The sequence below is a fragment of the Choloepus didactylus genome, chromosome 2 (assembly GCF_015220235.1).
Source record: "Choloepus didactylus isolate mChoDid1 chromosome 2, mChoDid1.pri, whole genome shotgun sequence".
NCBI lineage: Eukaryota > Metazoa > Chordata > Mammalia > Pilosa > Megalonychidae > Choloepus > Choloepus didactylus.
In genome coordinates, this window is record NC_051308.1 from 109,533,759 (window position 1) to 109,561,296 (window position 27,538).

The window sequence follows — 27,538 nt, forward strand, 5'->3', positions numbered from 1 at the left end:
TCTGGTGGATATAGTGTTAGAAACTACATTTCAAGGATAAAAGTCACTAGAACAAGGACATTTGAACTAAGCTTGCTGAAAGCAACAAACCAAGTCACCTACCAAATGAGACTCTCTAGGTCAGGAGCCTGAAATCTGCATATTTTTAACAAGCGCCCCAGGTGATTCTGAATCAGGTGGTCTGGGGACCACACTTTGGAAAACATGCCCTATGACATGCGATTGGAGACTGAAGTGTTGGCTTCGTTCTTACTCACCCAGTTTCCAGAGAATCATGCTGATGTCACTGTGCCTATTTAATGTGAATCAGTCTTTATTTTGCACTTGTGTGGTGCATTAACAAATTCAACATACAAGATAGCATGACATATTGTAGGTTAGCGTTACAGCAATATGCAATTTCACACAATTCATGTTAGCTTTTTCAGTTTTTTTCTTCTTTTTAAAATTTTGACACATTTATTTTTGAGTTCCATTTTTACAAGAGAAGACACAAGGTAAAGAAAGATGACCACATTGGAGAGGGATCAGGGTGAGGGCAATGTCACTATCATGGCCATAGTAAAAGCCTTCCAAGAAAAGGGACTTGTACTATTCCCTCTCCTGAGCAGGCCTCCCCTGTCCTACAAACCAGTTCTATCCGTTTTTGTATCCAGAGCACTGTTTAGAAACAATGTACGTCTTGGCTGTGCTCCACTTAGAACTGAAAGATGGAATAACTCATAAAAGGACTGTTATTAAGATAAATTTGTCTTCCCAAAGGAATCAAGATGTCTGCAGAGAAGGACTGACTCTTGGAAAATCAGAAGTGACCATTGCCTAACCTATTCCTGACCATGAGTGCCTTGTGCAAAAGTTAGAAAGTGACTCTCTTGTCTTTCAACTGACTCTCAGGAGGACACAGTCCTCCTCCACCCTTATAAGTTATCTCTGGAAGGAAGGAAGGTGAAAACCAAAGTCAGCTAAGAAACTTTGGGACAGCAAAGTCAAGGGCACTATGGATCAGGCCTGAGGTAGGAAGGAAGAACCCTGTACCATCTGCTTCTTTGTCTTTTGCGAGAAAGACACTGAGGCAGCTCCTAGTCTACAGAATTGCTGATTCCTCCCTGTCACCTCACCACCCACTGCTCAGTAGACCCAAAGAATGCTAGGAGTAAAGCTATAAGGAGATGGGGAAGAGAGGGGTGGGGTGAGGCTTATGTCAGGAGGAGCTACAGAGGCACACACATCAGGGCAAAGACCAGACTATCTCCACCTGTTGCTTTGCATTGTTTCTGGGAAGAAAACAAAAGCGGGCTGCTCAGCGATTTCTGATCTTTAGACATTAAGGCGATGAAGAGGAACCATAAATTTTTCTTTTTCTAATGGGGCTTCAGAATGCTCCTGTCAGATTTACCTGAAACTATCTCAAAATGCATTTTTAGAAAACAAAATTATTTTCTTCTACGTATGATACAGTATTTACATTCCATGGGTACAAGGACAGAGACTGGTGGTGTGAACCCAGCTGATAGTGAGATTGTGAGCCAGGTTATGGAGGAGGGGTCTGGATAGGGACAAGAACAGAGAGTGGCCTTTATGCCTGCTCAGAACTACTCTGCGTTGTCAAGAATCCGGGTTTAGAAAAACAAAACAAAAGGATTGGGGGTGGGGTGGGGGAGTAGATTGGTTTTAAATCCACGAGAGCTAAGGGAACCCTAAGGGCAAGATCATACCCTCTCCATGGAGATTCAACTTTTCAACCACCATCTCAGAAGCAAGATAGAAAGAAATGTTCTTGTATATAAGTGGACACGATGATCTTGGCTAATCATTCAGGCCCTGAAAGTTTAAGCTGTTGCTTATTTGAGTTCCTCTTCAGGTTGGCAAAAAATATCTGTTGCCTATCTAAGCCTATTTATTGCCAATGAAGTCTCTGCCATCTGAAAAGTCTCAATGTTAGAGACATGGCTGGATTAAGAGAAAAGAGATGTGGATTCTAATCCCAGCAAGATGCTGAATCTCTCCCAACCTCTACTGCGCAGTGGCAGAAGGAGGATAAAACTCTAGTTCCCTATCCCTCCACTATGCTGTGAGATTCATGAGTTCCAAGAACTAAGCACTTTGTTTTGAGGGAAAGGATGCTCTGAAAGAATCCAAGTTGCTTTGATTACTCATTTAGCCACATTGTTATTTTTATATTCAAGGAGAAAGAACCATTTCTGAGGCCCTTTTCCTTGTGAAGCGAAACTAACCTTATGATAGCATCTAAGCCACGTGAGAAGACTCTAAAGCTTCTCAATGCTTAGCATCTCTGGAAAAGAAAAAAAAAAAAAAAGAGCAATTTAAGCTTTCCAACCTCTGTTGGTTTCCAACCCATCAATCAATAAATGGCTGTGGCTTCCTAATATAGCTGCAAAGGGGAATAGAACTCTTCTCATTTCTCCTCTCCTTGTTCTTATACCTGCTAATGGCATTTGGGATCAGCCGTATACTGTTCTAAAAGTCTCCAAAGTTCCTTTTAGAGAAGTCATCTAGTTTTGCAAGCCCAAGTTCGTCCTGATACAACTGATGTGTTATATGTGCTTCACAAAGACTGTCGATTAATCATAGAATGCCCTTTACCCCTTCATGGCAGGAGGGATGACAGCAAAAATAACCCACTTCTCAATTATTCTTTCTCCTGCAAACCCTGCCTTATCTAGCCCACCTTTGTTTCTTGGCTTACTACACACCTCTGGACCTTAAGTTCAGCCAAAGGGCAGAGATATAAGAGGTGATGGGAATGATGAAAACATGAGGTTTTACAAGAGCAAAATTTTCTTCTGCAGAGGTGGGGGCTGGGAGTGATTTTCCAGAGAAGCCCAATTTAAAAAAACAAAAGGCCAATTTCAGCAAATACGATTAGGCACAAAACACAATTTTCAAGGATTAAAATCTGTAACTTGATATTGGAGTTAGACTAATTTCTTCAGTTTGTATTAGACATGCAAGTATAAGGTTACATTGTTATATATAGACTTGTAGGGGTCTTTCCCTCTTTTGTCCCCCATAAAAAAAAAAAAATTTCTAGCGCCTTGCAAAAGAGAAAAATCATCATCGCTAAGACCTGATCTGCAGCTGTGGTCATGTGGGGTGTTCTTTGTGGGGTTCATTTTGTATGAAATTTTCTTCTGACTAAAATGAGGTTTTGCATCTGCTTGTCTCTGTCATCTCTCTCTCTTTCCCTGCCACGCCCCTCCCCAGAATGGCCCCGGGGGTTAGAGGCGAGGACAACAGAATTAGTACTCGCTCAGACTGTGCCACTTGGCCACAGGCTTGCGGGGGCTCTCGCAGACCTCTCTCCAGTGTTCGGCCCCGCTGGCTGTGACGCTGTGCGCCCCCAGGATCAGCCGTCCCACCACCTCGTTCTTGGTGGTGCGATCGAAGTCGATGACGAGGAACTCGATGCTGATGTCAGGCAGGAGGTCGGTGGGGATGTCGTAGATGAAAGACTCATTGAAGACTGGGTTCAAAGTGCACTTCTTCACATGGGTTTTCTTCTTGGCGATGCGCTTTCTGCCGTAGTAGACGTTCACCTTGACATAAGGATCTGGGGCCCCCGAAGAGATAAGAAAAAGGGAGACAGGCCTATGACACAGTCCTCTCCTACAACGATTTTGTGTTGGGAAAGAGGGGGCCTTGTTATTTGTATCTTTGGTGGTCATTCAAATGTGGTCTTTAGTGACTGCACAATAAATGCACACTGATTATATGTGAGTCTGTCTGCCTGGAAAAGGGGCCAAGGAAACCAAGCAGGAACAGAACAAAAAAACCTTCTAAGTTGGGTTTGAAGAAACCTCTGACACCAAGAAGCATTTTCAAGGGCAAGGGGACTAACAAATGTCTGCAGTCTTTTTGAGAAGTCTTACTTGGGGCAAGTCTTTCAGAGCACTTCTTGGTTTGTAATTTTACATTTATTAGTGTGATGATTTGATTATTGCCTGTCCTCTGCCTAATCCATATGAATAGGACACTGCTTATCAAAAGGGATATATATATCAGAGGGATATATATGCCGGGCATGCATATCATTTAAGATGACTCGCCAACCGTAAAGAACCCATTTACTTACCCAAAGCATGTCCTGCTAGGGAAATCTATTGGACCTAGATATTAATCAGGAAGAGGATGCAGACAAAGAGAGGAAAGGATGGCAAGTGAAAGTATAAGGGGCACTGAAATGTGGGAGTGTTTCTGGGCTGTAGGTGAGCAGTGGTGGGAGTGGGGTTTCAGACAGTCAGAAATAGGTTGAAGTAAATAGCTGCTACCTGAGAGACCGGTGATATCCATCTTCGGCAAGTGTCTGGCTTTGAGGACCACAACTGTCATTCTCTGTGCCACAGGCTGATATGACAAAGACACTTGGAGTTCCCCTCTGCTAATGCACTTCTGTGAGGAAGAAACAGCAGTTGAGAATCTTGGCAGAGGGAGCAGGACATGGCGCAAAGTATGCAGAGGAGAGGGAAAAGAACAAGTGAGAAGTATATATGAAAGATGTTCGTTCCTTGTAAATATGTTACTATTATACTTAACAGGGAGGGGGAAAAGGGGAAGTGTCATAATCATAATCTTGATATTAAGTAAAAGCTTAGGCATGGAGAAGCAGCATAGTATTTAAGAGCATGGACTCTGAAGCCAGATTGGCCCAGATTCAAAACCTAACTGCTACTTCTTAGCTATGGGACCTTGGACAAGTTACTTGACATCTCTGTATTTCAGTTTCCTCACCTATAAAATGGAAATAATAGTTCACAGCAGCATTAGTCACAATAGCTGAAAGGTGGAAACAACCCAAATGTCCATCGACAGATTGGATAAACAAGATGTGGTATTTACACATAATGGAATATTATTTGGTTGTAAAAAGGAATGAAACTCTGATGCTTGCTACAACATGGATGAACCTTGAGACATCGTGTTGAGTGCAATAAGCCAGACACAAAAGGACAAATATTGTATGATCTCACTGTTATGAAATAATTACAATATGCAAATTCATAAAGTCACCAGGGACTGGGGGTGGGGAATGGGAAGTTAATACTTTGGGGTGATGGAAAATTTTTGGTAATGGATGGTAGTAATGGTAGCATAATGTTGGGAATGTAATTAACACCACTAAATTATAAAATTGCAAGTAGATAAATGGGAAATTTTACTTTGTGTGTTACTAGAATAAAAATTAAAACAAAAAACAAAAAACAATAGAACTGTGTAACACAGAGTAAACCCTAATGTAAACTATGGACTATAGTTAATAGTATAATTACAATAATATTGTTTCATCAATTGTAACAAAGGTGCCACACTAACGCAAATTGTTAATTCTAGATAAAACTGTGTGTGTGGAGGGGTATGTGGGGAACTCTGTACTATCTGCATGATTTTTCTATAAACCTAATATAAAATAATAAAAATGGAAATGATAACTACCTAGATCATAGGATTGACCATTAAGAGGATTAAATAAATTAACATTTGTAAAACACAGCAGTGTCTGGCACCTAGTTTGCACTACAGAAGTGCTTTCACTCCTACTCTCATTTTTTTCTTGTGATAAAAAAGTTTTGATGGCTGTGTAGTGGGAGGTAGGAAACCTGGGTTTGAGGCTTAACTCTGCCACTTTTTCTCACCGTATGGCCTTGGGCAACCCCTGAGCTCTTTAGAGCCTGTCCCTCCATTTCACAGGGTGAAAACATACACCTGCTCTGCCGGCCTCGCCCTGTGCATGTTAGCGTGTCTTCTCCAGCCAAGTCTCCTTCCTCCCCAATGCCCACATCTTTGTTTCCCCATCTTTAAATTTTATTCCAGGCTCTATTTTGAGCTTGAAAAGACTCTAGTCCTCCAAGAACACTTTAAACAACATTGGGATACTTACTATCTGCCAGGCTGAGGGCCCAGAGCTGATAGGTCACAGTTCTTGCCCTCAGGGAGCTTCTCATGCAGAAGAGACAAATGTAAACAGATACAGAGAAGTAAGAGGCCCTAAGTATTCTGAGCACCGAGGGGAGGGCAGGGTCGGCTTGACTGGGAGATTCAGGCAAGGATTTTCCAGCTGACATTTATGGAGGGTGAGCAAGAGATCATGAGGCAATGGGCAGAGTGGGGGAACATGCCAGGCAGAGGGACAGGAATGGCCAGTACAAAGGCATGGAGCCCTGAAAAGATATGCTGGGTTCAGAGAAGAGTGAGAGGTGAGTCTGCCTGGAGTGGGCGTGCCTGGTTTTTCTCTACCAACTTGAAGCCCCATGTTTTGTCCTTACCCATAGCATACATATTGTCGGCTCTTGATTATGTCCATGGGAAATACCCTCAGCCAGTTTAGAATCTCAGGCTGGATGCCTTTGCCAATCAGTATACTTCTGGGATGCTTTTCTTTAGCCATGGGTTAGAATGCAATCCGGAAATGTAAACTCGCTTTCACCATTAGCCACAGCCAAATGGCATCAGGAAAGCAATCACTCATGAAAAAGAAAATTGAATGCCTTCCGAAATTTCCAGAGCTGAGCTATCCAACACAGTAGCCACAGCTACATGTGTTTCTTTACATTTTAATTTAAATTCTTTAAAATTAAATAAAATAAAAAATCTAGTTTCTCAGTCATACTAGCCATATATCAAGTGCTCAAAAGTCACATGTGACTAGTGGCTAGCATATTGGATCGCACAAATATAGAACATTTCCATCATTATTGAAAATTTTATTGGACAGCACTGATCTAGAAAGAACTTTTGGATTATTTAGGCTACTGCTGCCCTCCATTTGCATGAACAAACAAATGTTAACTAGACTTGCTCACTATTTGTAGGACCATCAAGTACTGAGTTTCTAAATATTAAATATGCACTCTTTAAATATAATTCTAACTTCATATATAGAAGTGGGTAGGTGAAGAAAAGAGGAAAATTTGATTAAAAAAGCAAATTTTATTTGTAAGAATAACACTGATTACAAAATTATAGCTTACGCTTCTTGTTTTGGTGTTTAAAAAGCTGTTCCCTAACTTTTCCATTATAGAAAATTCTTCCTAATCTATATCCTTGTGCCCCTTGCCTAGTTAATCGTTTTCTCCCTTCAAGTCACACCTCAGGCAGCTTTCTCCACGCAGATCACCCCCTTCACCTTTGGCCATTTACATGGGTAGATTGCCAGTTCCCATCTGGTGGCCCTTTGTGATGCCCAAGTATGCAGCCACAACACTACCTGAATGCCATTCGATTTTGCATTGAAGGCCAGAGCTCAACATCGTTCCCTCCTTCCCCCTCCCCTTCCCTTTCCACCCAATTCCCATTCCAAGCAGCTCTGTCAATAGCTCTTTCAAAAGAAAGAGCCATTGAATGCTGGGAGTGGGCCCTGTTTCCCAGCCCCTTTGCCCAGTGAAGCAAAGACTCTGTTGGGGGGCAGGCAAGCAGAAGGATAAGGAAGAGAAAGGGTTTTATCCCTGCTGGCAGAGCTGGGAAGCTTTGCTGTCAGACAGTGGGTGCCTTTCTCCTTCAGTGGAAAAGAGGGATAGGAGCAGTGGTCCCAAAGAATACATTCAGATGAAAGGAGTTCTTAGGCAAGGGAAAAGTCTATTTTCCTATAATTAGCAGAGCCTCTTCCAGAGTGACTTTTTAGCCAGAGAGTCTTTGAACTCAGTGGACCAGAGGACCCTCAATAAACCTTTTTTAGGGCCAAGAGTCCTAACAGCCACCTCCACCCTAAATGGCAACCATGGGAAAACAAAAGAAACAAAAACCTTAACATTCAACCGCAGCTCCCCTCTTCTTCCCCCTGTCAGCGCATATAACTTTCTTTATTGTTTTTTCTTTCCCTCTTTTCTATTTTTTTTTTTTTTTCTATCCCTAGAGGATGCCTCTAAGGTCCCTATTAATTCTGAGATTTTAAGAATCTTCTTATTCCCATGACCATACTCTCAGGTCATCAACACCAGATCTGGGCAGTGGAAAGACAGGAAACAGTTTGGAGAAAAATAACCTGAAGAAATTAGGAGGGATCTAACTGCCGTCTATTATCCACTTTGTAAATCACTTCTTTCCCCCTGTCTCCTCTTTCTCCCCCAGCCCTCTCTACACCACCTTCCTTCTCCTCCTGGAGAATTTATGATCGGAATGTAAGTTCACTTTAATTTCCATCTGAGTAAAATATTAGAAAATTTAGCTTCCACTAAAAAAAAAAGCGAGTTCCAAAGTCCAACTCAGGAACTTGGGGTGTTATCCACTGTTTCAAAGTCTATACAGTGATTTCCTTTTACTAATAATCAAGGGCAAATTTTTAATGCTTCTTATATATTTCTGTGCATTCATAAGAACTGGGAGTGCTCTCACAAAGTGACCCGTTAACCTTCACAACACAATCAGACGAATGCTGAGGTCCAGAGAGGATAAATGCTTGCCTAGAGTCAGGCAGTGAAACAGAAACAGACAGAGGTGGACAGTCCTGGGCTTTTTAAGCTGGGCTGCACTGTAACTATGGAAAGGGCAAGAGATGAATTTTCTGCTCAAGACCAGGAAACACAGTTGAGGTGTGCGTTTGCCTAGAGGAATGAAATTTTCACCAGTTTCCACCTAGGAATCTTTGGAGGAAGATAATTTGGCTCCAGATTGCAAGGGAGTGTCTTACATAGACCAGGAAAAAGCTCTTCACAGACAGTGTGGAATAGTCCAGAGCAGCTCTAGCCAATGTTTGCCAAGGTGAAAGCCAAAAAAGGCAGACCCTTGGCTATAGTGGGGGGGATTTGGGGTAGGTATTTGGAAACTGCCCTGCTAGGGAATCATGAGGATGAGTGATTAGGAAGCTGACAGCCCTGACTCAGGCTGGAACACAGCCCTGTCCACACAGACGCTAGTTGGGAAAATGGGCTTGGGAAGCCTGGGAAGCTGCAGAGGCTCCAGGGGTCCTGCCTGGGGCCTCTCCCAGAGGATGTGTTGCTCAGGATCCAGCTCTGGTTTATCTCTCCTGAAGGGAGTTAATAAAGTGGAAAGAAACTTGGTTTTTGCCAAGAGCCCCTGGCAGTTCAGCAAATGCCATTGTCTGTGCTCTCTGTTCAATGCCCTGGATTTGAGGCTGCTTTGTTCCTAGCCCAAATCAGCCCCTTTTCTCACTAGTCTGTCCCCAGCTGCAGCTTGGCACAGAGCCACCCTCCATTCCCTCCCTTGGGCTGAGTGCCTGAGCTGTCTGGAGGAGAACTGCTGGTTGGTGGGGTTACAGGGAAGGGTGTGTTGGTTAAGATACTTCTGGGAGGGGGAGTAGATGAAGGCAGGTATGGGGAGGGGAGGCCAGAAACAGGGGAGGGGGTTGGCAGAGCTCTGGGGAAAAGAGATAGGAGGACAGGAGAAGGGATGGAGAGGGATGAAACATGTCACTTCACAGTTTCTTCTGCCCATGCCTTGGAAACGCAACTTCAGAGGATGCAAGGTCCGAACCCTAGCTGTGTAGGACTCTAGGATGTCTTATTGTATCCTAGCACTGAGCCAGTGTCTTGTGTATGCCCTGACCAAATGCCTCTGATATTCTTCAAAATTCTTTGCCCTTCCTGGCCTATTGAGGTGGAGCTTAGTGTGCCACGTGGGAGCAGCAGTGACTTTGGGCAATGGTGTGACTGGGCTGGCTGCAGTGGGACAAATGCCTATAACAGCATAGATGGCAAGAACGCACACCCTGTGGGGAACTGCTCTCTACCTCCTCCCCAGACCTGGCACACTGCCCTTCTTCAGTGGGTAAACCTTGTTCCTGGCAGCTCACCGCACACTCTGCCCCTGCTGAGCTGGGAGACTCTTCTGTCCAGTCCTGAGCCTACTGCCTCCCCATGAGTCCAGATTGGGCTTGCAAGTAATGGGACCTACAAGTAGGACTCTTTCCAGGAGATGTATTGTTGTTTTCAGTTGGTCCTGATACCCTTTCTGAATCTTCTACCTTCTTCTTCACTGATTCAGGCCTCCCTTGTCTTCCTTCTCTTGTCAAAATAGAGTATAAATATCTACAAGCCACATCTATCTTCCAGGGATCAGAATTTATTAATGATAGAAATACTACTAATAATGATGATAGTGATAGTTCAAATTTATTAAGGGCTTACTATGTGTTAGGGATTATGTGAAGTCATCATTTCACTAAAATTCCTATAAGAAACTGAGACAGAGAGAAGTTAAGCAGTTTGTCCACAGTCACTTAGCTGGTGGCATTTGGATTCAAGCTAAGGTCTGATTTTATAGTCCTTGCTATTAATTTAACCACTTACGTCATTGTCATGCCCTCCAAAAGGAATGAACGCTAAGAGTAAAATTTTAGCAACTTCTTTCATAGTACCTACCACACTCACTATAAGTAATTGCTAAGATTGTCTTTCTCCTCCGCTAGACTGGAAATTCCTCGAAGGCAATAATATGTCAGGTTTATTATCTGAGTTGATCCTCATAACCTTGTGAGGAAGGTAATATTCTCATCTCCATTTTACAGATGAGGAAACAGAGGCTTAGAAGGATTAAGTAATTTACCCGTGTCACATGGCTGGAAAATGATAAGGGGGGGTTTGAACTCAAGCAGTCCAACTTCAGAGCCCAAGTGCTATACCACAGCACTGCACAGCCTCCCCAGTTGTGAAAGAAATGAAAGAACTAGTGGGGTTACATTTTTTGCACCCCTGAAATTACAACTCAAGAGCCAATGCTGGCTCAGTTGTAGGGAAAGGGAGAGAAGGCAGGATGGAGAACTCTCACCACCCTTCGAATGCAAGCACAGAGGAGAGGAGAGGAGAAATGGGGGTATCTGTGGCAAAGGTTTGGGCCAGGGTAAGAGGACAGAAGGGTGTAGAAATTTATTAAGTTGCATTTATAAAATGGTTGTTAAAAGACATATAAATGACACTACTTACACTTCTAGGTTTGGGCTGGGAAAGGGAAGGCCAGAGGAGAATTACTGAACTATTTTCATAACGAGTTCACTGAAGGAAGATCATATATAATTTTGGAGAAGAAATTAGCTTCCATACCCCTAATATGATGGAGGGTCTCGAACTGGTGGGCCAGCCTGCTCCAAGCAAACTGACATAACATCAGCATACCAACCAGTAAGTGAAATTTCAGAAGCTACCAGCCCTTCTTTCCTCAGGAAGTTGCTCCTTGGAGGAAACTAAACCTGACAGGTCTTCAGTCTTACTCTGGCCACTTCTTATCCTTGATAGCCAAGTTTCCTCTCACAGTACTTCTTTGCTACTCACCCCACTCCCCTTTCCCCTTCCCTTTCTCCCCTGAGATATCATCTCCCCCAGCCTGCCACCTCTCCCCAATACATTCTTCCTCCTCACCTGGATGTTCCTCTTGATGATGTCCCTGGTCAGATGCACCTTGCCTGTGCTGGGGTCCACTCCAGCCAACGGCACCATGACCTCCCCAATGACGTCGTCCCGGGAGAAGCGGTCAAAGCTGAGGACGAGGAAGTGCAGCACCAGGTCCTGCAGTTGGCTGTATGGGATGCCGTAGAAGGTGAAAGTCTCGTCAAACACGGGGTCCAGGGTCTTCCGCAGCACTCTGGTCTTCACCCGATGCCGCTTGTCAGGAAGGATGGTCATTTTGATGTAGGGGTCAGAGCCCTGGGTCTGGTCATCCATCACTGGCAGCCCATGGGCCTCCTGGATTGTCACCACCAAAGCTTTTTTCGGGAAGTTATAGTCCACTGAGAAAGTAAGGGATCCTAGCATGACATCCTCTTCTGGAGATGATGGAGAAGTGGTTTTGCTCTCCCCAGGAGTCAGGCTTGCAACAGGGCTCCTCAGTTCTTCCCCATAGTCCACTTCGATGGGTAACTGGTCTATACAAGATCCAGAGCTAGGCCCCCTGGGACATTTGTCTGGGCCTAGCAGGCCAGCCTCTGCCGCGTCCACTAACAGGTTCCCACGTCCACCTTCCCTCCCAGGACCATCTTTGTCTCTCCGTATTTTGATGATTTTCTTCTTGTTGCTGAGGGTCTCTGGGTATATGCTGATGCCTTTGAGCATATGAATGAACTTGTAGGGTGGGGTCTTGTGCTTCTTCTCTGCCTGCTGGTGGCAGCATGTCCAGACAAAGACCGTCACGGAGACACACACCACCAGAACAGAGGCCCCAATGAGGCCAGCCACCACCGGTGACACATCTGAAGGCAGAGACGAGACGTGTCAAGGCAGGTAGACTTCAACCCCTTTCCAGAGCAGCCCTGCTCAGTACCTCTGCCAGAACCAAACTAATCTGCAATCTAACCTCTAAAGCAAAATGTGCTTGTCTGAGCTTTAGGGCTTGCCCCCTCTCTCATGGCTCTCCCTTCCTGACAAACCTGGCTGAAATGTTTGTCTTCTCCAGATAGCCTCTGAATTTGCCCATCTGACTCACTGTTCTTTTCTTGACCTTCCCTCAGCATTTATGGATTCAATATTCTTGTATTGATTTGTGTATTACAGTGTCTCTATAAGTGTTCTAAGGTCACCTTTTTAGATGGGAGACTGTTCACCTCAACTTTAATGCAAGGACTCAAGTGGTGCCTTTGGTTTCAGGAGGCCATCCCACAGCATGCAGTACAGAATTTGAAAACAGTGGGCCAGTGCTGACTGACTGACTGGCAGGGTGGAGTGGAAGGATGAGGAGTTGAGTTCAGTTTCTGTGGGGTGCTCAAGGGTGGTAAAAGTGGGTGGGTGGCAAAAAGAAAAAACTCTGGATCTGTGCACTTTTAAAACAGGTTCCAAACTTTCCCACCTCCCAGGTATTTAAAATGTCAGTAATAGGGACAGTGGAAAATAGCAAATATTTATTCAAATATCCCCTTCTCAGTAAGGTCTTTCCTTACTACCCTATTTAAAAGTGCAACCTTCACTATCCTTGACACCCACACTTCCTAACTCTGCTTAATTTTTCTTCATATGCCCTGACACTTCTCTAGCAGAGGAGACAGACAAAAAAATACAATTTTACTATTTGTTGTCTATCTTCTCCATCGAATGTAAGATTTACAAGGACAGGAATTTTTGTTTTTTTGTTCTGCTCTAGCCCCAGCACTTAAAACACATAACAGGTACCATATATATATTTGTCAAATGAATGAACAACTTAAGAACAATAGACGTTTTCCTTCTCTCTCTATGGTCTTGTCTTTTCCCACTAAAGTGGGCCCCTGACTTGAATACTTTAGGTTTGGACTTTTTACCCCTCAAGTTCCTTGAAGCCAAATTGGGTTAGGCCTTAAAGGTCTGGATAACACCTGTAATTTTCCATATTACTTTTTAAGAGAAGTCTTGGGTAAGGCAGGAAGAACTGAGGAGATAAATGTGATTCTAGCATATTCTAGATTCTGCCTGGAACACTTCTACCAGGATCTGCGCAGCTCCCTCCCTTGCTCACTGCAAGAATCTGAGTATTCCCTGACTGCCCTGAGTAGATATTATTCCAATCACTCTGCTTTAGTTTTCTTTTTAGCATTGGTCACCCACTGACATATATTTATTTGTCTGTCTTCCCTTATCTGAGAAGCTTTATAAGTAAGGGACTTTGTCTAGAACCATGTAGAGCATACAGTAAGTGCTCAGTGAACAAATGAATTGGTGAATTCAAAACAGCCTTCACAGGTTGGAAAAAGAGGATGCGGTCAATACAATTCCATATGACAGGAATAAATGTGAAATCCTATTTGAGCTTAAAAACCCATCTGTCTGGTTGCTGATGTGCTCACAGACATAGGGAACTGGTGGTTTGATGGACTGAGCCCTCTACCACAGGACTGGCCCTTGGGAAGACTGTTGCTGCAAAGGACAGGCTAGGCCTCCCTATAATTGTGCCTAAGAGCCTCCTCCAGAATGCGTCTTTGTTGCTCAGATGTGGCCCTCTCTCTCTAGCTAAGCCAGCTTGGCAGGTGAAATCACTGCCCACCCTGCTGCATGGGATCTGACACCCAGGAGAGTGAATCTCCCTGGCAACATGGAATATGACTCCCGGGGAGGAATATAGACCCAGCATCATGGGGTGGAGAACATCTTCTTGACCAAAACAGGGATGTGAAAGGAAATGAAATAAGCTTCAGTGGCAGAGAGATTCCAAAAGGAGCTGAGGGGTCACTCTGGTGGGCACTCTTATGCACAATATAGATAACCCTTTTTAGATTCTAATGAATTGGAATAGCTAGCAGTAAATACCTGAAACTATCAAACTACAACCCAGAACCCATGAATCTTGAAGACGATTGTATAAAAATGTAGCTTATGAGGGGTGACAACGTGATTGGGAAAGCCATAAGGAACATACTTCCCTTTGTCTAGTTGATGGGTGGATAAGTAGAAAAATGGGGAAAGAAATAAAAAAAAAGGCACCCACTCTTCTTTGTTACTTTAATTGTTCTTTTTCACTTTAATTTTTATTATTATTATTTGTATGTGTGTGGTAATGAAAATGTCAAAAAAATTAATTTTGGTGATGAATACATAACTATATAATGGTACTGTAAACAATTGAATGTACGCTTTGTTTTGTATGACTGCATGGTATGTGAATATATCTGAATAAAAATGAAAAAAAAAAACGAAAAAACAAGCAAAACAAAACAAAACCCATCTGTAGGCAATGAGAGAGCTCACTTGACAACAGTTTGTGCAAAAATGAATTAGTAGTTTAGATGACCATATGCTTGGACCATAGCTAATGCCAACTTATATTAGGAGCACTATGTCCAGCTCACAGGAGGGGTAGGTAGGTATAATTTCATCTGCACTGGTCACATCACTCATGGATGTTCTGTCTAGCCCTGACAATAAAAATGTTATCTTTCGTGTGTATTTACTATGCTCATGCCAGGCATTGTGCTAGAGCTTTCTCTCTCTAACTCAAAGAATTCACTGAAGTAGGTACCAATTATATCCCCACTTTACAACTGAAGAAACTGGGGACTCAGATATCTGCCCTAGGTCACACACTAGCAAATGGGAGTGACTGGATTTAAACCCAGGTCTGCCTGACACCAGAGTCCATAGTCTACATCATGGATAAGCAGTATAGTAAAAGAACTGGAAACCATATCAAATGAAAAACTGAAGGAACTAAAGCTGAGTATGGTCTAGGAATGGTAACTTTCTTTAATTATTCAAGGCATTTTGATGGAAGAGGGTCTGATTTGTTTTTACTTTGGAGGGCAGGACAAGCACCAGTGCTTACAGGCTACAAGGAGAGAGATTTTGTCCCAAAGAAAGGAGTCAAATTATTATTAGAACTGCCTCACAATGATTCAAGTTACTTCATAAGGCAGTGATTCTCCAACTGAAAAATTTCAAAAAGGGGTGGAATCATCATTGGTCAGGCACATTCTAAAAGGAATTCCTTAATTGGGATTGGACTAGATGATCTCTGAATTTCTTTCTACCATAAACATTCCATGGTTCTATGAAAGTGGGACCAGGTCAGAAAAGAAGGAGTTATATTTTAAAATAAGTTAGATAAGGAATAAAATCATTATTAACAAAATAAACCAAGGTGACTATGTCCATATTGAATAATAAGTGTTTAGTCTTCAGAATATTAAATGAAATGAGCTTTGAAAAATGGAGGTGGTCCTGGAGGAAAGTTCCTTGAGGGCAGGGCAAGAACAACATCCTATACATCTTTGAATCTCTCAGAGTCTCTCATATTTAATAGGAGCTCGTAAGTATTTGTTTGAACAACTGATTGGATTCAATTGTTAATCAGAATGGGCACACTCTGAAGAATGGTTCTTCATTCGCCAATCAGGGGCTTTCCTGAACATTGCTTGCTGAATAATGGAACTGAGTGTTGTCACTATGAAAAGTGCAAAGCAGGGAACTACCAAGACAGGTATTGTGTTTTGTTTGTTTGTTCGTTTGTTGTTTTAACTGCTGTATTTTATTATGACAGGTATGTTTTTGAGAATGATTTGAAAGGGCTATCTAAAGGCCCAGGTTGGAAGGTATCTGGGTGATCCTTTTAGTGCTACCATAGATTTACTCTGTGATATTGAGGGAACACTGCTGCTTACAATGCATCAATTTTCATTGTTAGAAAATGGAGGTGGGGTGGTTAAGAGAGAGATTGATTCTCATCTCTTAGGAGGATAGAAAAGAAAAATGAAGCTCTTCCCACTTCTGCCCCACTCTCTTCTTCATTTTAGTATTTGTTAACCCTTGAATATCTCCCCCAAATCCAAGGCAGCGAACTAGAAAATTCAGAGATGTTGAAATTCAGAGTCATTGTCTTGCTTTAGTCAAAAGCTTGGTGGAAAAAGGAAGTTGGAACTGATGGCTGAGGTGTTTCAGAGAAGCTATAAATTGCAGTGACCTGTGCTCGTTGCTCCTTTTGTGCTTCAAAGGCACAGATAATCGAGGGTTGACTTGAGGTACCTCTCAAGGGCTACAATGAAGTACTGTATGAGACATGAAAAAGTCAGGAGCTACAATTACCTACGTGGGAGACCCTCTATGAGGGTCCAGAGACATGTAAGACACATCTGGGTTATGCCCAACTCTCTCAGTCTCTTACCAGACTTGCTTATTGATATTTCCTTTCCTGAAGTTAGCCTTCCCTTGACCAGTAGGCCAGTGTGATCCAGGGCAATGAGAATGAATTTTGCTATCAAACCTTACATTGGTTCAGATCCTAGCACTACCCTCACTAGGTTACTTAACTTTAGGCAAATTATTTGATCTCCTTGTGCCTTGGTTTCCTCATCTGACAAATATATGATAATAATGCCTACACAAGAGGGTCTTTGAAGGATTACATAAAATGTAGCATGTAAAAGGTTGATAAGATTTATTTTTCTTTTTCACTAGTATCCCCTCTAAAGGAAGTCTTTATTTTATGTACCATACCACCGACTTTTCCAAGGACTCTAGAACTGCAATTAGGGAAGAAATCTGTTGGAAAGACGGAACAAGAAGAAAAAGAAAGAGAAGGAAGAAAATCATGGAGATTGTGTGATCAAAAAAGAGACTTCTATTTTGGAAACTTGGGACGCAAAGGGCAGAGATGCAAACGTATAGTGGAAGAAGGAAATACAATCAGGATTTACCTTTAGGGAATAAGTGGGCACAAGTAGTTAATGGGCGTGAAGATCTGTTGTCTGGATACCTTCCCAGATCTAACATCTTGTTCCTAATATTGCGGGATACAGCACAGTGGGTTCTGCTCATTTCTACAAACCCTTGACTCCGGAGTGAGAAAAGTCATTTCCTGGCCAGATTATGTTCCCACCCTAAATACTGGAATCTGATGCTCAAGCCTTCTGGGTGTCAGAAGAATAGAATCTCTTTAAAGGGATTCTAAGCTTAGGCTGATAGCAACTCACTGGCTTCACCCTTCTAAACCGGGGTGAAATTGGCGAAGAAGCAGGGCAATTTTTAAAAATTTTATTTTTGACCAGGAAAGTGTAGCACAGGAAGTTGACTGCTCCCCTAACACATTTTGGAGGATTACCCCCAAAGAGGAAAAAAACTGCTTATCAAGGTTTTCTTTCCCACTTTCTTCCCTATTTTCCACTCCACTGTCTACCCAAGGGAGTGTAACTGATCTTGGAGCCCGTAGCGCCGGGTCCGGGACCAGCCGCTCCGAGATGACGTAATGCTTTCTCCGGTACACAAAGCGGCCTCCCCCTTGCTCGGCCTCTCTCGCCCCTCCCCCTCCGGCCTGGCTCGGGCCATCGCCAGCCGCAGCGCGGGTGAGGCCCCTTTTTGAAAAGCTAGTCCCAGGGAAACAGGGAACAAAGGCCCCGGAAGGAGAGCCGAGGCGCTGCTAGGAGGCTCAGAAATAGACATCACGTCATCCCCCATCCCAGCAGCGCCTAGCGCCATTTGGAAGCTTCTGATAGATCCCACCATTACGATGCAGAACGGAGCCTGCAGGGTTCACGTTTCCTCCAGCCCCAGCATCCAGCTGACCGGCTTAAGGAGTGGCTTCCTTTTCGCTCTCCACCCCCGCACCCCTATTTCCCGCGAGGCCGCGGCCTCCCCTGGCTGCCAGCCACACAGCCCACGATCTCCAAGCTGCCATCTTGCTGCCCCATCCCCCCTGGCCACCTCCCCCGCAGCCCTGAGAAGTGGGAGGGGGAGGAAGGGGCACCGCCCTGCGTGCCCCAAGCGGGAGGGTTCAGCCTACCCCACCTCTCCTCCCACAGAGGGAGGGGTTCACGTCCCCCGCATGCTCGCTGTTTCTCACCTCCGGCAGCGGTGACAGTGCACCATACAAGGCTTTAGCATCCTGGTCTTCCCCACCCCCGGTGTGGCTCTACAGTCCATAGCTTAAGTCTAGACTCTGTCCGCTGTCCCCTACCCACTCTACAGGCCCGATTCTAGCGTGGCTGGCACTTGCACTCCCTACCAAACGCTGGCCTCTCGTGGCTTTGCAACGGTTCTGACCATCCCAAGCATAGTCTTCCCGACTCTACTTACCAAAGCTAGGTCGGATATTGGTGATCTCAGCCATGTCGTAATTAGAGACTGTTGCTATAAATACTTTTGCAGTGGTCACACAACTCTGGGAACCCCGGGTCAGTGCAGAGGCCGCCGCTGTAGAGCGCTAGGTCAGGGGAGGGGGAAGGTATCTGATGGACGCCTTCTGCGACGGTCTAGTCTCTGGTTGCCAGCTGCGGTTGCCTGTTAAGATGCTTCAAAGATGCGCTGAGCTAAGGATGCAGGTGCAGCCAGACTGGTCCTGATGCGAATTAGGCTCCGCCTCCTTCCGAACGGCTGTCGGCTCAAGACTCCACCTCTGTCCGAATAGTTCCGGAAGACCGGCCCCGCCCATTTCCGGCAGCTCTGTGGGAGGGGTCCTCCCGCCACCGAGAATTCCAGAGGAGGCACTGCATGCTGATGGGCTCCGGCAAAAAGTTGGAGGCTAAGTGAGGAAAGCTCTAGGTAGATTATCATATGAGAACCTACAGATCCTGTGATTTCTGTTTCCTGGGCTTAATATAGCTGCAGAATGTTCTGGGTGAGAGGGAGCCCAGGATTTTGGAAAAACAAAATTCTATACTGCTTGGATATAGTATTGATTGCCATTGTTACTATGCATTTCTGAAACCACTAAAGGTTATTATGGAAACTTTCTTGAACTCCAGAACCAAACTACTGATGGTTGCACACTTCTGAAAATTACTAAAAATCATTTAATTGCACACTTAAAATGGATGGATTTTGTGGTGTGTAAATTAAAGCTGTTTTTTTTAAGACTAACGAAGAGTGCCAAAGTTAATTGGTATTGAATATTTATCTTCGTTGAGCCTCAACTGCTTAGAGTTGCTTAGGGGATGGAAGGAGGGGGTGGGGATGGGAAGAGAAAGCCAGACAGGACAAACCAACAGACCAGTGAATTCTGTAAAGTCAAAAAGAGGACACGGATGAAACTTCAGGTTTCTGGAGACTTCCTTGGCATTTGGGAGAATTGGTTTGATTCGGGTTAGAGTCAGACTCCTGGCGGTTATCTCAATGATTAAATCAATTCCACCCTTCAGTTTGGCTATGGATATTTTCATCCCGTCAGATTCTGTTTACAGACGGGATCAGTCCAAACTGACTAAATCCATAAATATTTGTCAGGGGTTTATTTGTAAGATAAGGGAGTTTAATGTGCTTTTTCCAGCTTTGACATTCTGTGTATCTAGTAAAGTGGAAGGAACATGGTTCTAGGAGTCAGTCATTCATTCAAAAAACATGTATTGAACTATTGAACATTGATTATGCCCTAGGCACCTTTCTTGGACACTAGGTCAATGCATTAGGGAGCTGGAGTTAGGATACCTAATTTCTGATTACCTTTGTACCTTTATTAATTTACCTACCCAGCTGAGCCAGAAATTTGTCCTTTATAAACTGGAAGTGATATACTAATACTCGTCTCACAGGGTTTATTGTGAAGACCAAATCACCTACGATAAAGGAAAACATTTTGTAAAATGCAGAGTATTAAACAGATATGAATAGTTGCTATGGACTAAGTCTAAGAATCTGAACGACCCCACCCCATCCCCGGCTCCCGTTTTGTTTGTATAAGATAACTCCCTGGGCAGAGAGAGCGAGCTAGTGTATTTAAATTTTTTTTGCCAACAATTGACGTACCAGTGCTGTGGCTTCACTCGGCCCTAAAATAGGATGGCGACTATTGTTGAGCGCATGCTCCTTGACGCCCTGAGACACCGCGCTCCGCTACGCGGGGGCGCGCACGTCCGTCGCTGCCGTTGGCTGACTTCCGGTGGTGCTGAAGCTGAGTTTCCGCGGGATCAGGCCGGCGGGTGAGGATACTGGGTCGTCTGCGGTGGGGCGGGTAGGGGTAGGTAGGAACGGGCGGTAAGCTGGATGAGGGACGTCCGGGATGAGGGGTTCGTGCCTGAGGGTGGGCGCTGTGTGCGTGCCAGAAAGTGGAGCGTGATGGTATCTAGTTGGGAGTGGGGACTTGGTCCAGGGCTAGCCGCTGAGGTGAAAAGCGCAGCTAGGACCCCTCTTTGAGTTGTTTTCCCAGAAGGAGGCCTCGCCCCGACTGCCTCCAGGTTGGCATTCGTTTACCCACTTGGTCCGATACTGCTGTGCTCGAGGTTCCTGGAGCCGAGCCCTGCACGCTGCTGACTTTGAATAGTACCTGCCTTTCTGTTTTTCTTCTCTGGACCTCACGTAATTCATCTGTGAAATAAAGGACTCGCATAGGCTGTCCCCATTCCACTCCTTACCCACTCGCCAGCTTCCCTCACAGTGATCAGCGGAATCTTTGATTTTGGGGGCAATCTCCCCTAGTGTCCTGGAGAAAGTGAATTAGGAAGATATAAAAACCAACCATATAGTTCGTAGTCAGAGTTAGAAAGAATCTTATTTTTCAGTCCTCTGGCCCAAGTTTTCATTTAGCGCCCTTGGTTCAACATTGCCAGTGAAAGGGAACTCACTGTAACACAAGACAGCTTATTCTGTTCTTGGACCTATTTTGAGAGTAAAGTTTTTCAGGGTAGAAAGATGAAATCAGTATTCATATAATGCTTAACCTTTTGGTCTAAATGCTGTACCCTAGAGAAACATAGAAATTGTTCAAGACTTCTTTCATTCATTCATTGTTTTCAGGGAACACAGAGTGAATAGCTATAATGGGGCAAATACTGCTAGGTACTGGGGATACTACTTGAAAGAGTCCTCTTCCTCACAAGGTCATAGTTTTGGGGGAGATGGGAAGGAGACAGACAAGTAAAGAGGGAAGTGATAAAATGCCTTTTTAAAAAAAGTTTTACAAACAGGTGCTGTAGCAACGTAAAAGAATATATCCTCCAGTTTAGGTCAGTGTGCCCTTAATATGTGATAACTAGAATTGAAGTCAAGGGTTCAGAAGTAACATAGTACAGAGAACAGTAGGAATCTCCTCTCCTTTGTTTTCAACATACAATTTCTATTAATATAGCTAAGCCTTTAGTAAACATTGCAACTTTGTTTTTAGATTGTGTCTAATAATGGAAATACCTGTTTATGAAAACAACAATAGCAAGCATTTATTGATCGCTTACTATTTTGTGACATAGGTGCTATTTTTATTTCCTTTTATGGCTGGAGAAACTGAGATTCAGGTTAAGCAACTTATGCAAGGTCACAAAACTGGAGAAAAGCTGACTTGGGAAACAAATTCAGTTTCACTCCACAATTTGTGCTCAGTTCTACTTCCCTGATAGTCATAATACCTAACACTTTTTAAACATTTACTATTTAATTCCTATGATAACTCTATGAGGTAAGAACAGTTACATTTTACCATTGAGGAAACTGAAGCTTAGAGAGAGGTTAAATCACTTGATCAAGGTAACATAGGTTATCAGTAGTAGAGCTGGGATTTGAACTCAGGCACTCCGACCTCTGTCTCCCATCTCCCAACTAAAGAGATTTTGCATTTGGTATGATATGTTGTGTCTATGATTGAACATGAATAAGTGAAAATATATTTGAGGAAATGTTATTACCATTAATTAATATGAAGGTGATAAGAATTTGCTTTTCTCCTTTCAGGATGGAACAAAAGTAGAACTTTTAAAATGTTGCCCTGTAAGAAGAGAAGAACCACAGTGACAGAGTCTCCACAGCATGAGGGCAACCAGGAAGAAGGTGACTTAGATTTAGAGTCAGCTGTTAAACTAGAATCTGACCTGGTTAAAGACCTGGGCTCAGTGTCACTGACCTGGGGTCCAAGCCATGGCACGGCTGCTGATCTTGAAATACAGTCGATACAGGGCACAAGAAGTCAGCTTGGCATGGAGGATCTATCTTCAAGCTCTAGGGTACCCCCACAAGACACAAGTGTACCAATTCTAGAAGCTGTTGACGTGGCCATCTCTCAGGGAATTACCTTATCTTCTTTGGAGTCTTCCCAGCCCTTTAATATACATATTGGTAAGGGAAAACTCCAGGCCACTGGCTCAAGGAGAGGGAAGAAAATTGCACTCAGGCCAGGGCCGGTTACTGGAGAAGACAGAGGTGATCATCCCATCACAAAGGAGCCTTTTTCAGGCGAGCCTAGTGAAGAAGTCAAGGAAGAAGGAGGTAAGATATGAAATGTCTTTGGGCTAGATTTTTCTTGTAAATACCACTTTGCCATTGCCTTCTCCACGGTATCTTTACAGAACGGTATTTCTGAAAGGGGATACTGACTTGGTATGGAATTAGAATTGAAGTGCTCTTAACAATGGGCAATGAACTTGATGAATGGTTGGAGACTTTCTTCACCCCTCCCCTCCCATTCCCTAGATCCTCATTAGCCCTTTCTTTTCTCTCATCCTTTAATCTGTATGCCTGGAGGGATGACTGTGTATGGCCTTTTGTGATTTGGTGGCTATCTATGAAGTGGGGCTTGTGAATGAGGGGCAGAGGCTTAAAGGGAAAGTCAACTAACTGCCTGGGACATTGGGAAAGGCTCTACAGAGGAGGTGATACAACTGTTGGGTCTTGAAGGTTGAATTGTAATTCTAGGCATGGGGCATGCTAGGCCAAGAACTGTCTGTGCAGAGGCACAGAGGTAGAAGAGGGTGGTGACATAAGATGATTGGATGAAGTGGTGGGAAATGACTTCAGAGTGGTAGATTGTGCTAAGATTGTAAAAGGCTTTGTTTTTCTTGCTGAGGTGTTTGAAGTTTTCCTGTAGGTGATAGCTATGCTAAGCCATGACTTAACAGAGAATATTAATGCTTTAGAAAAGATATCAACTTTTCTTATTTATTCATTTTGACTAAATTTTTAACTTTTTCCCCTTTTTGCTGAATTTTAAGATTTTTAGTCTTATTTTGTCCTTTCTGGTAGGTTTTCATTAAGTGGTTTTCCCCCTCTTAATGTATTGTGTCAGTTTTGACATTGTGTAAGTTCATAATGGAGGATTCATGTTTATGACTATACTGTGTTTGAAAACTGTTGAAGTGGTGCTAGAGTTTTCTGAAGCACGTTGTCAAAGATGGAAGCTCTTGAGGAAAAGTGCTCTCTCATAGAAGTAGCTGTTGGATCTGTAGTTTCTGCCTCATTCTGTAGTTTCTACTCATTCAGAGTAGCTTGTATTATTGGTTCTGAAGCAACTTTTTTTCCTCTGGAAATGTAGACAGGAATAGGAGGTTTTTTTTTTTTTTTTAATGATGAATTACGAATTATTTTCACTGTTATCCTCCTTCTAGATAATTTATTAGGAAAGTAGAAAAAAGTTTAATAAATAAACAGCTTGTGCCATCTTGCTAATTATATGGACTTGACCTTTGAGCACATAATTATAAAGCAAAAACAAGAGAGTACATTGTCCTGCACATAGTAGATACTTCTATAAATTGGACAAATAATTATTGTTAATTTGAAATGACTTATTTTGATCATTGTTTTTCATTTACAAGATGTGTGCTTACCCTCAGCATTTTTTGAGCACTCATACTAGACGTAAGAAAGGAAGGAATGAAGGTTTTCCTTTATTCTCCTCATTGCTTTCATTTTTCTCCTCTTTTCTTTTTCTTAAAATCAAGAGTAGAGTATATTGGATTAGGAAAAGTAAAGGTGATTCTGGAATTTAGGTGTTTTTACCAGAAGAAATGCATTCCTTTTGCTGTGATTATGAAAGCAGCATATGGTCATTGTAGAAAAATTAAAAAAAAAATACAGAAAAAACGTCTGGGTTATTTTGAAGTATTGGCAATTTGTTACAGTTGATATACTCTTAAATCTTATTTCTAGAATGCAGATGCTAATGATTACTCCTTTCTCTTTAATGATATTTATTCTAATAGAATTTTACTTGTTCTTTTTAAGTTGTATGTATTTATGTACCTTCATTTCTACTTATCTTTTTTTTCTTTGTCTCCTAAAAGTGATTAGCATAGACAGATTTCAGTTATGATTAGTTGGTTTGTACAATTCTTAGCTACTTGTGTTCATGTAATCAATTTACAGTTCTTAGGCTGCCATTAAACAAATTCAGGTATATCCTGGTTAAGGCTTTTCTTTCTCTGTATCTTTCCCTGCTCTGCTTCTCTTTCTGAGACTTTCAGTATCTAGCATATCTGTAGAGGGAAAGAAAGACGGATTTCAAAAGGGTTCTAATGGAAGGGGTTTACATTGAGAAACAATGTGATATGGTCAGAGTAAAAAAAGAGTTGCAGAGAAAAAGGGACATTTTCTCCATATAAAGTATGAAAGATGATTTTGTGCAGCTGATAAACTGTATTTTAAATTTCAAAGAGTAGTTCCAAATATGGTTTTTTTCTTTAATCAGTTTTATGGAAATATAATACAATGAAAATGGCCAATTTTAAGTATACAATTAGATGAGTTTTGCCAAATGTGTACAATCTGTTTTAGTTTGCTAAAGCTGCCCAAAGCAGATATTATGAAATGTGTGTGCCCCCCCCCAGCCATTTTTAATGCAGTCTTATTGTGACATATTCCAAATATGTTTTAGGTAGTAAAACTATCAATGGAAGAAGCTCTACCTAACAAAGTGAACTTCAGTATTTTGAAGGGTACTATCTCTTTAGATGTAAGTGTTCTGGTATGTTTGTTTAGGGGGTCATTTGTTTCAGTTCTGGTTTTAAAATGTTAGGCAGGGTTAATTCCATAAGTTATTAAAGAATGCTGATAAAATAAAAAAAGTGTGCTTGTGGTATTGATAAGAAATTTGGCTGAGAGAAACTTTTGGTTTGATGGATTTAGGATTTAATTTGTTGTAGAGTCTCCATTAAAGCCAGGGCCTTTAGGCTTTTTGATATTGTGAAGCAATCATGGGCTACAGAAATAAAGGAAGTAAGATTAAGAGCAAATATAATTAAGGTTTGATTAATGCTTTATTTTTAAATAAAAGTTTTTTTCCACTCTTTTTGTGGGAGACCTACATTTAAAAAGCATGTTTGTCTGTTTAAACTGCTAATGTTGATGAGACAGCATTCAAAAAAGCTTAAAAGCTATTTGTTTTAAATGGAGCTCAGTGACAAATAATTTGATTTTTTTTTTTAAAGCCATTTTATTGAGATCAATTCACACAGCATATGATCCATCTAAAATGTACAAGGTCTTCTAGTATATGTACAGAGTTGTCCTTTCATCACCACAATCAATTCTAGAACATTTTCACCTTCAGGAGCGTTCACTATGTTGTACAGTCCCATGTTTCATCCTCTGGCTTTCCTTCTAGTGACATATACAACCCCAAACTTTCCCTTTCAACCATAATCGCACCCACATATCTCTGCTGTAAATTGCACTCACTATAATGTGCTACTGTTACCTCTATCCATTTACAAACATTTACAATCAACCTTATTACATTTTCTTCACAAATTAAGCATCAGCTTCCTATTCTCTGTCCTCATTCTATCTTCTGGTGACCTGTGTTCTAGATGTTAACACCATGAGTTTACTAGTTAGATTAAGTTCATATTAGCTAGATCAGATAGTATTTGTCATTTTGTGTCTGCCTTATTTCATTCAACGTAATATCCTCATGGTTCATCCATGTAGTCACATGTGTCATGACTTCATTTCTTCTTACAGCTGCATAATGTTCCATTGTATGTATATACCACGTTTTGTTTATCTGTTCGTAGGTTAATGGACACTTGGGTTGTTTGGCAATTGATTTCTTTTTTTTTGAAAAGAAATTTTAACTGACTAATACATGAGCATGGGGAAAAAATCAGAAAATACAGAAGGTACACAGTGAAAAGTTAGACATTCTTCTAGCCTGTTCTCTTGTTCTCCAAGTCCTCTTCCCAGAGGCAATCACTGTTTAACCGTTTCTTGTGTATATTCCAGAGATACTTTGTATATATGCAAGTCTGTTTTTGTGCTTTCTTTCTTTAATGTTTTATTTTAGGATTTTTTTAGTCTCACAGAAAAGTTTCAAAAATAGTACAGAAAAAAATAGTACTGAGAGTTCACGTATACCCTTCACCCAGCTTCCCCTCATATTCACAACATTCATCACCATAGTTCAGTTATCCCAAATGAACAAAGTAACATTGGTACAATAGGATTAACTAACTACATACCTAACTGAGATTTCACCAACATGCTTTTTTTTTTTTGTATATTACATTTTTTTTCCATTTTTTAAATTGTGAACTTTAACATATATACATAACAGTGATAACTTTCAATGTATGATTTCACAAGCAGTTAGAGAGCAAATATCAAAGAATGTCATGGGTCACAGTTCCACAACTTCAGCCATTTCCGTTATTGTAAAATATAACATACACACAGAAAGGTGTCATCTCTCGATTTACAGCTTATAAGTAGTCATATAGGTAATTTCAAAAATTATTATGGGTTGCAGTTCCACAGTTTCAGTTCTTTCCTTATTATGTAATACAAGGTATATACAGAAAGGTGAAGATCTTCAAGGCACAATTCAGTGAGCAGCTATAGAGCAAATCCCAAGGGATGCTGTTCTAGTTTGCTAATGCTGCCAGAATGCAAAACACCAGAAATGGATTGGCTTTTATAAAGGGGGTTTATTTAGTTACACAGTTACAGTCTTAAGGCTGTAAAGTGTCCAAGATAATGCGTCAACAATGGGGTACCTTCACTGGAGGGTGGCCAATGGTGTCCGGAAAACTTCTGTTAGCTGGGAAGGCATGTTGCTGGCATCCACTCCAAGTTCTGGTTTCAAAATGGCTTTCTCCCGGGACGTTCCTCTCTAGGCCATAGCCCCTTTTCAAAATATCACTCTCAGTTGCTCTTGGGGCGTTTGTCCTCTTTTAGCTTCTCCAGATCAAGAGTCTGCTTTCAAAGGCTGTCTTAAAACTGTCTCTCATCTGTAGCTCCTCTCTCATCTCCTGTGCATTCTTCAAAGTGTCCCTCTTGGCTGTGGCAAGAGGCCTTCTTTTTGAGCTTAGGTAATGCTCCAGTAAACTAATCAAGGCCCATGCTGAATGGGCAGGGCCACACCTTCATGGAAATTATCCAATCAGAGTTATCACCCACAGTTGGGTGGGGCGCATTTCCATGGAAACAACCTAATCCAAATGTTCCAACTTAATCCCCACTAATATGTCTGCCCCCACAAGATTGCATCAGAG

General features: G+C 42.3%; 2 protein-coding genes across 7 annotated transcripts in view; one reads left to right on the forward strand and one right to left on the reverse strand.

Moving 5' to 3' along the window:
- Positions 1–291: 291 nt before the first annotated feature.
- On the reverse strand, positions 292–18,738 carry SYT11 (synaptotagmin 11). The gene is made up of 4 exons (XM_037825801.1): positions 18,429–18,738; positions 11,325–12,151; positions 4,287–4,410; positions 292–3,571 (listed from the first exon to the last, which is right to left on the reverse strand). Exons 1-4 carry the CDS (start codon positions 18,460–18,462, stop codon positions 3,261–3,263), a joined length of 1,296 nt encoding a protein of 431 aa, XP_037681729.1. The 5' UTR covers positions 18,463–18,738; the 3' UTR covers positions 292–3,260.
- A 1,457-nt stretch (positions 18,739–20,195) lies between these two features.
- Positions 20,196–27,538, forward strand: part of GON4L (gon-4 like) — a 96,535-nt gene continuing 89,192 nt past the window's right edge. For 5 of the 6 annotated variants that reach the window (XR_005215211.1, XM_037825778.1, XM_037825779.1 and 2 more), the window contains exon 1: positions 22,034–22,538. Coding sequence is in view for 5 of the 6 variants with exons in the window: in XM_037825778.1 (XP_037681706.1) it covers positions 22,034–22,538 (505 nt within the window). In the remaining variant the exon portion in view is untranslated. Of the gene's footprint in view, positions 20,267–22,007; positions 22,539–27,538 lie in introns of those variants that run through there. The other variant, XM_037825777.1, reaches the window with a different exon arrangement.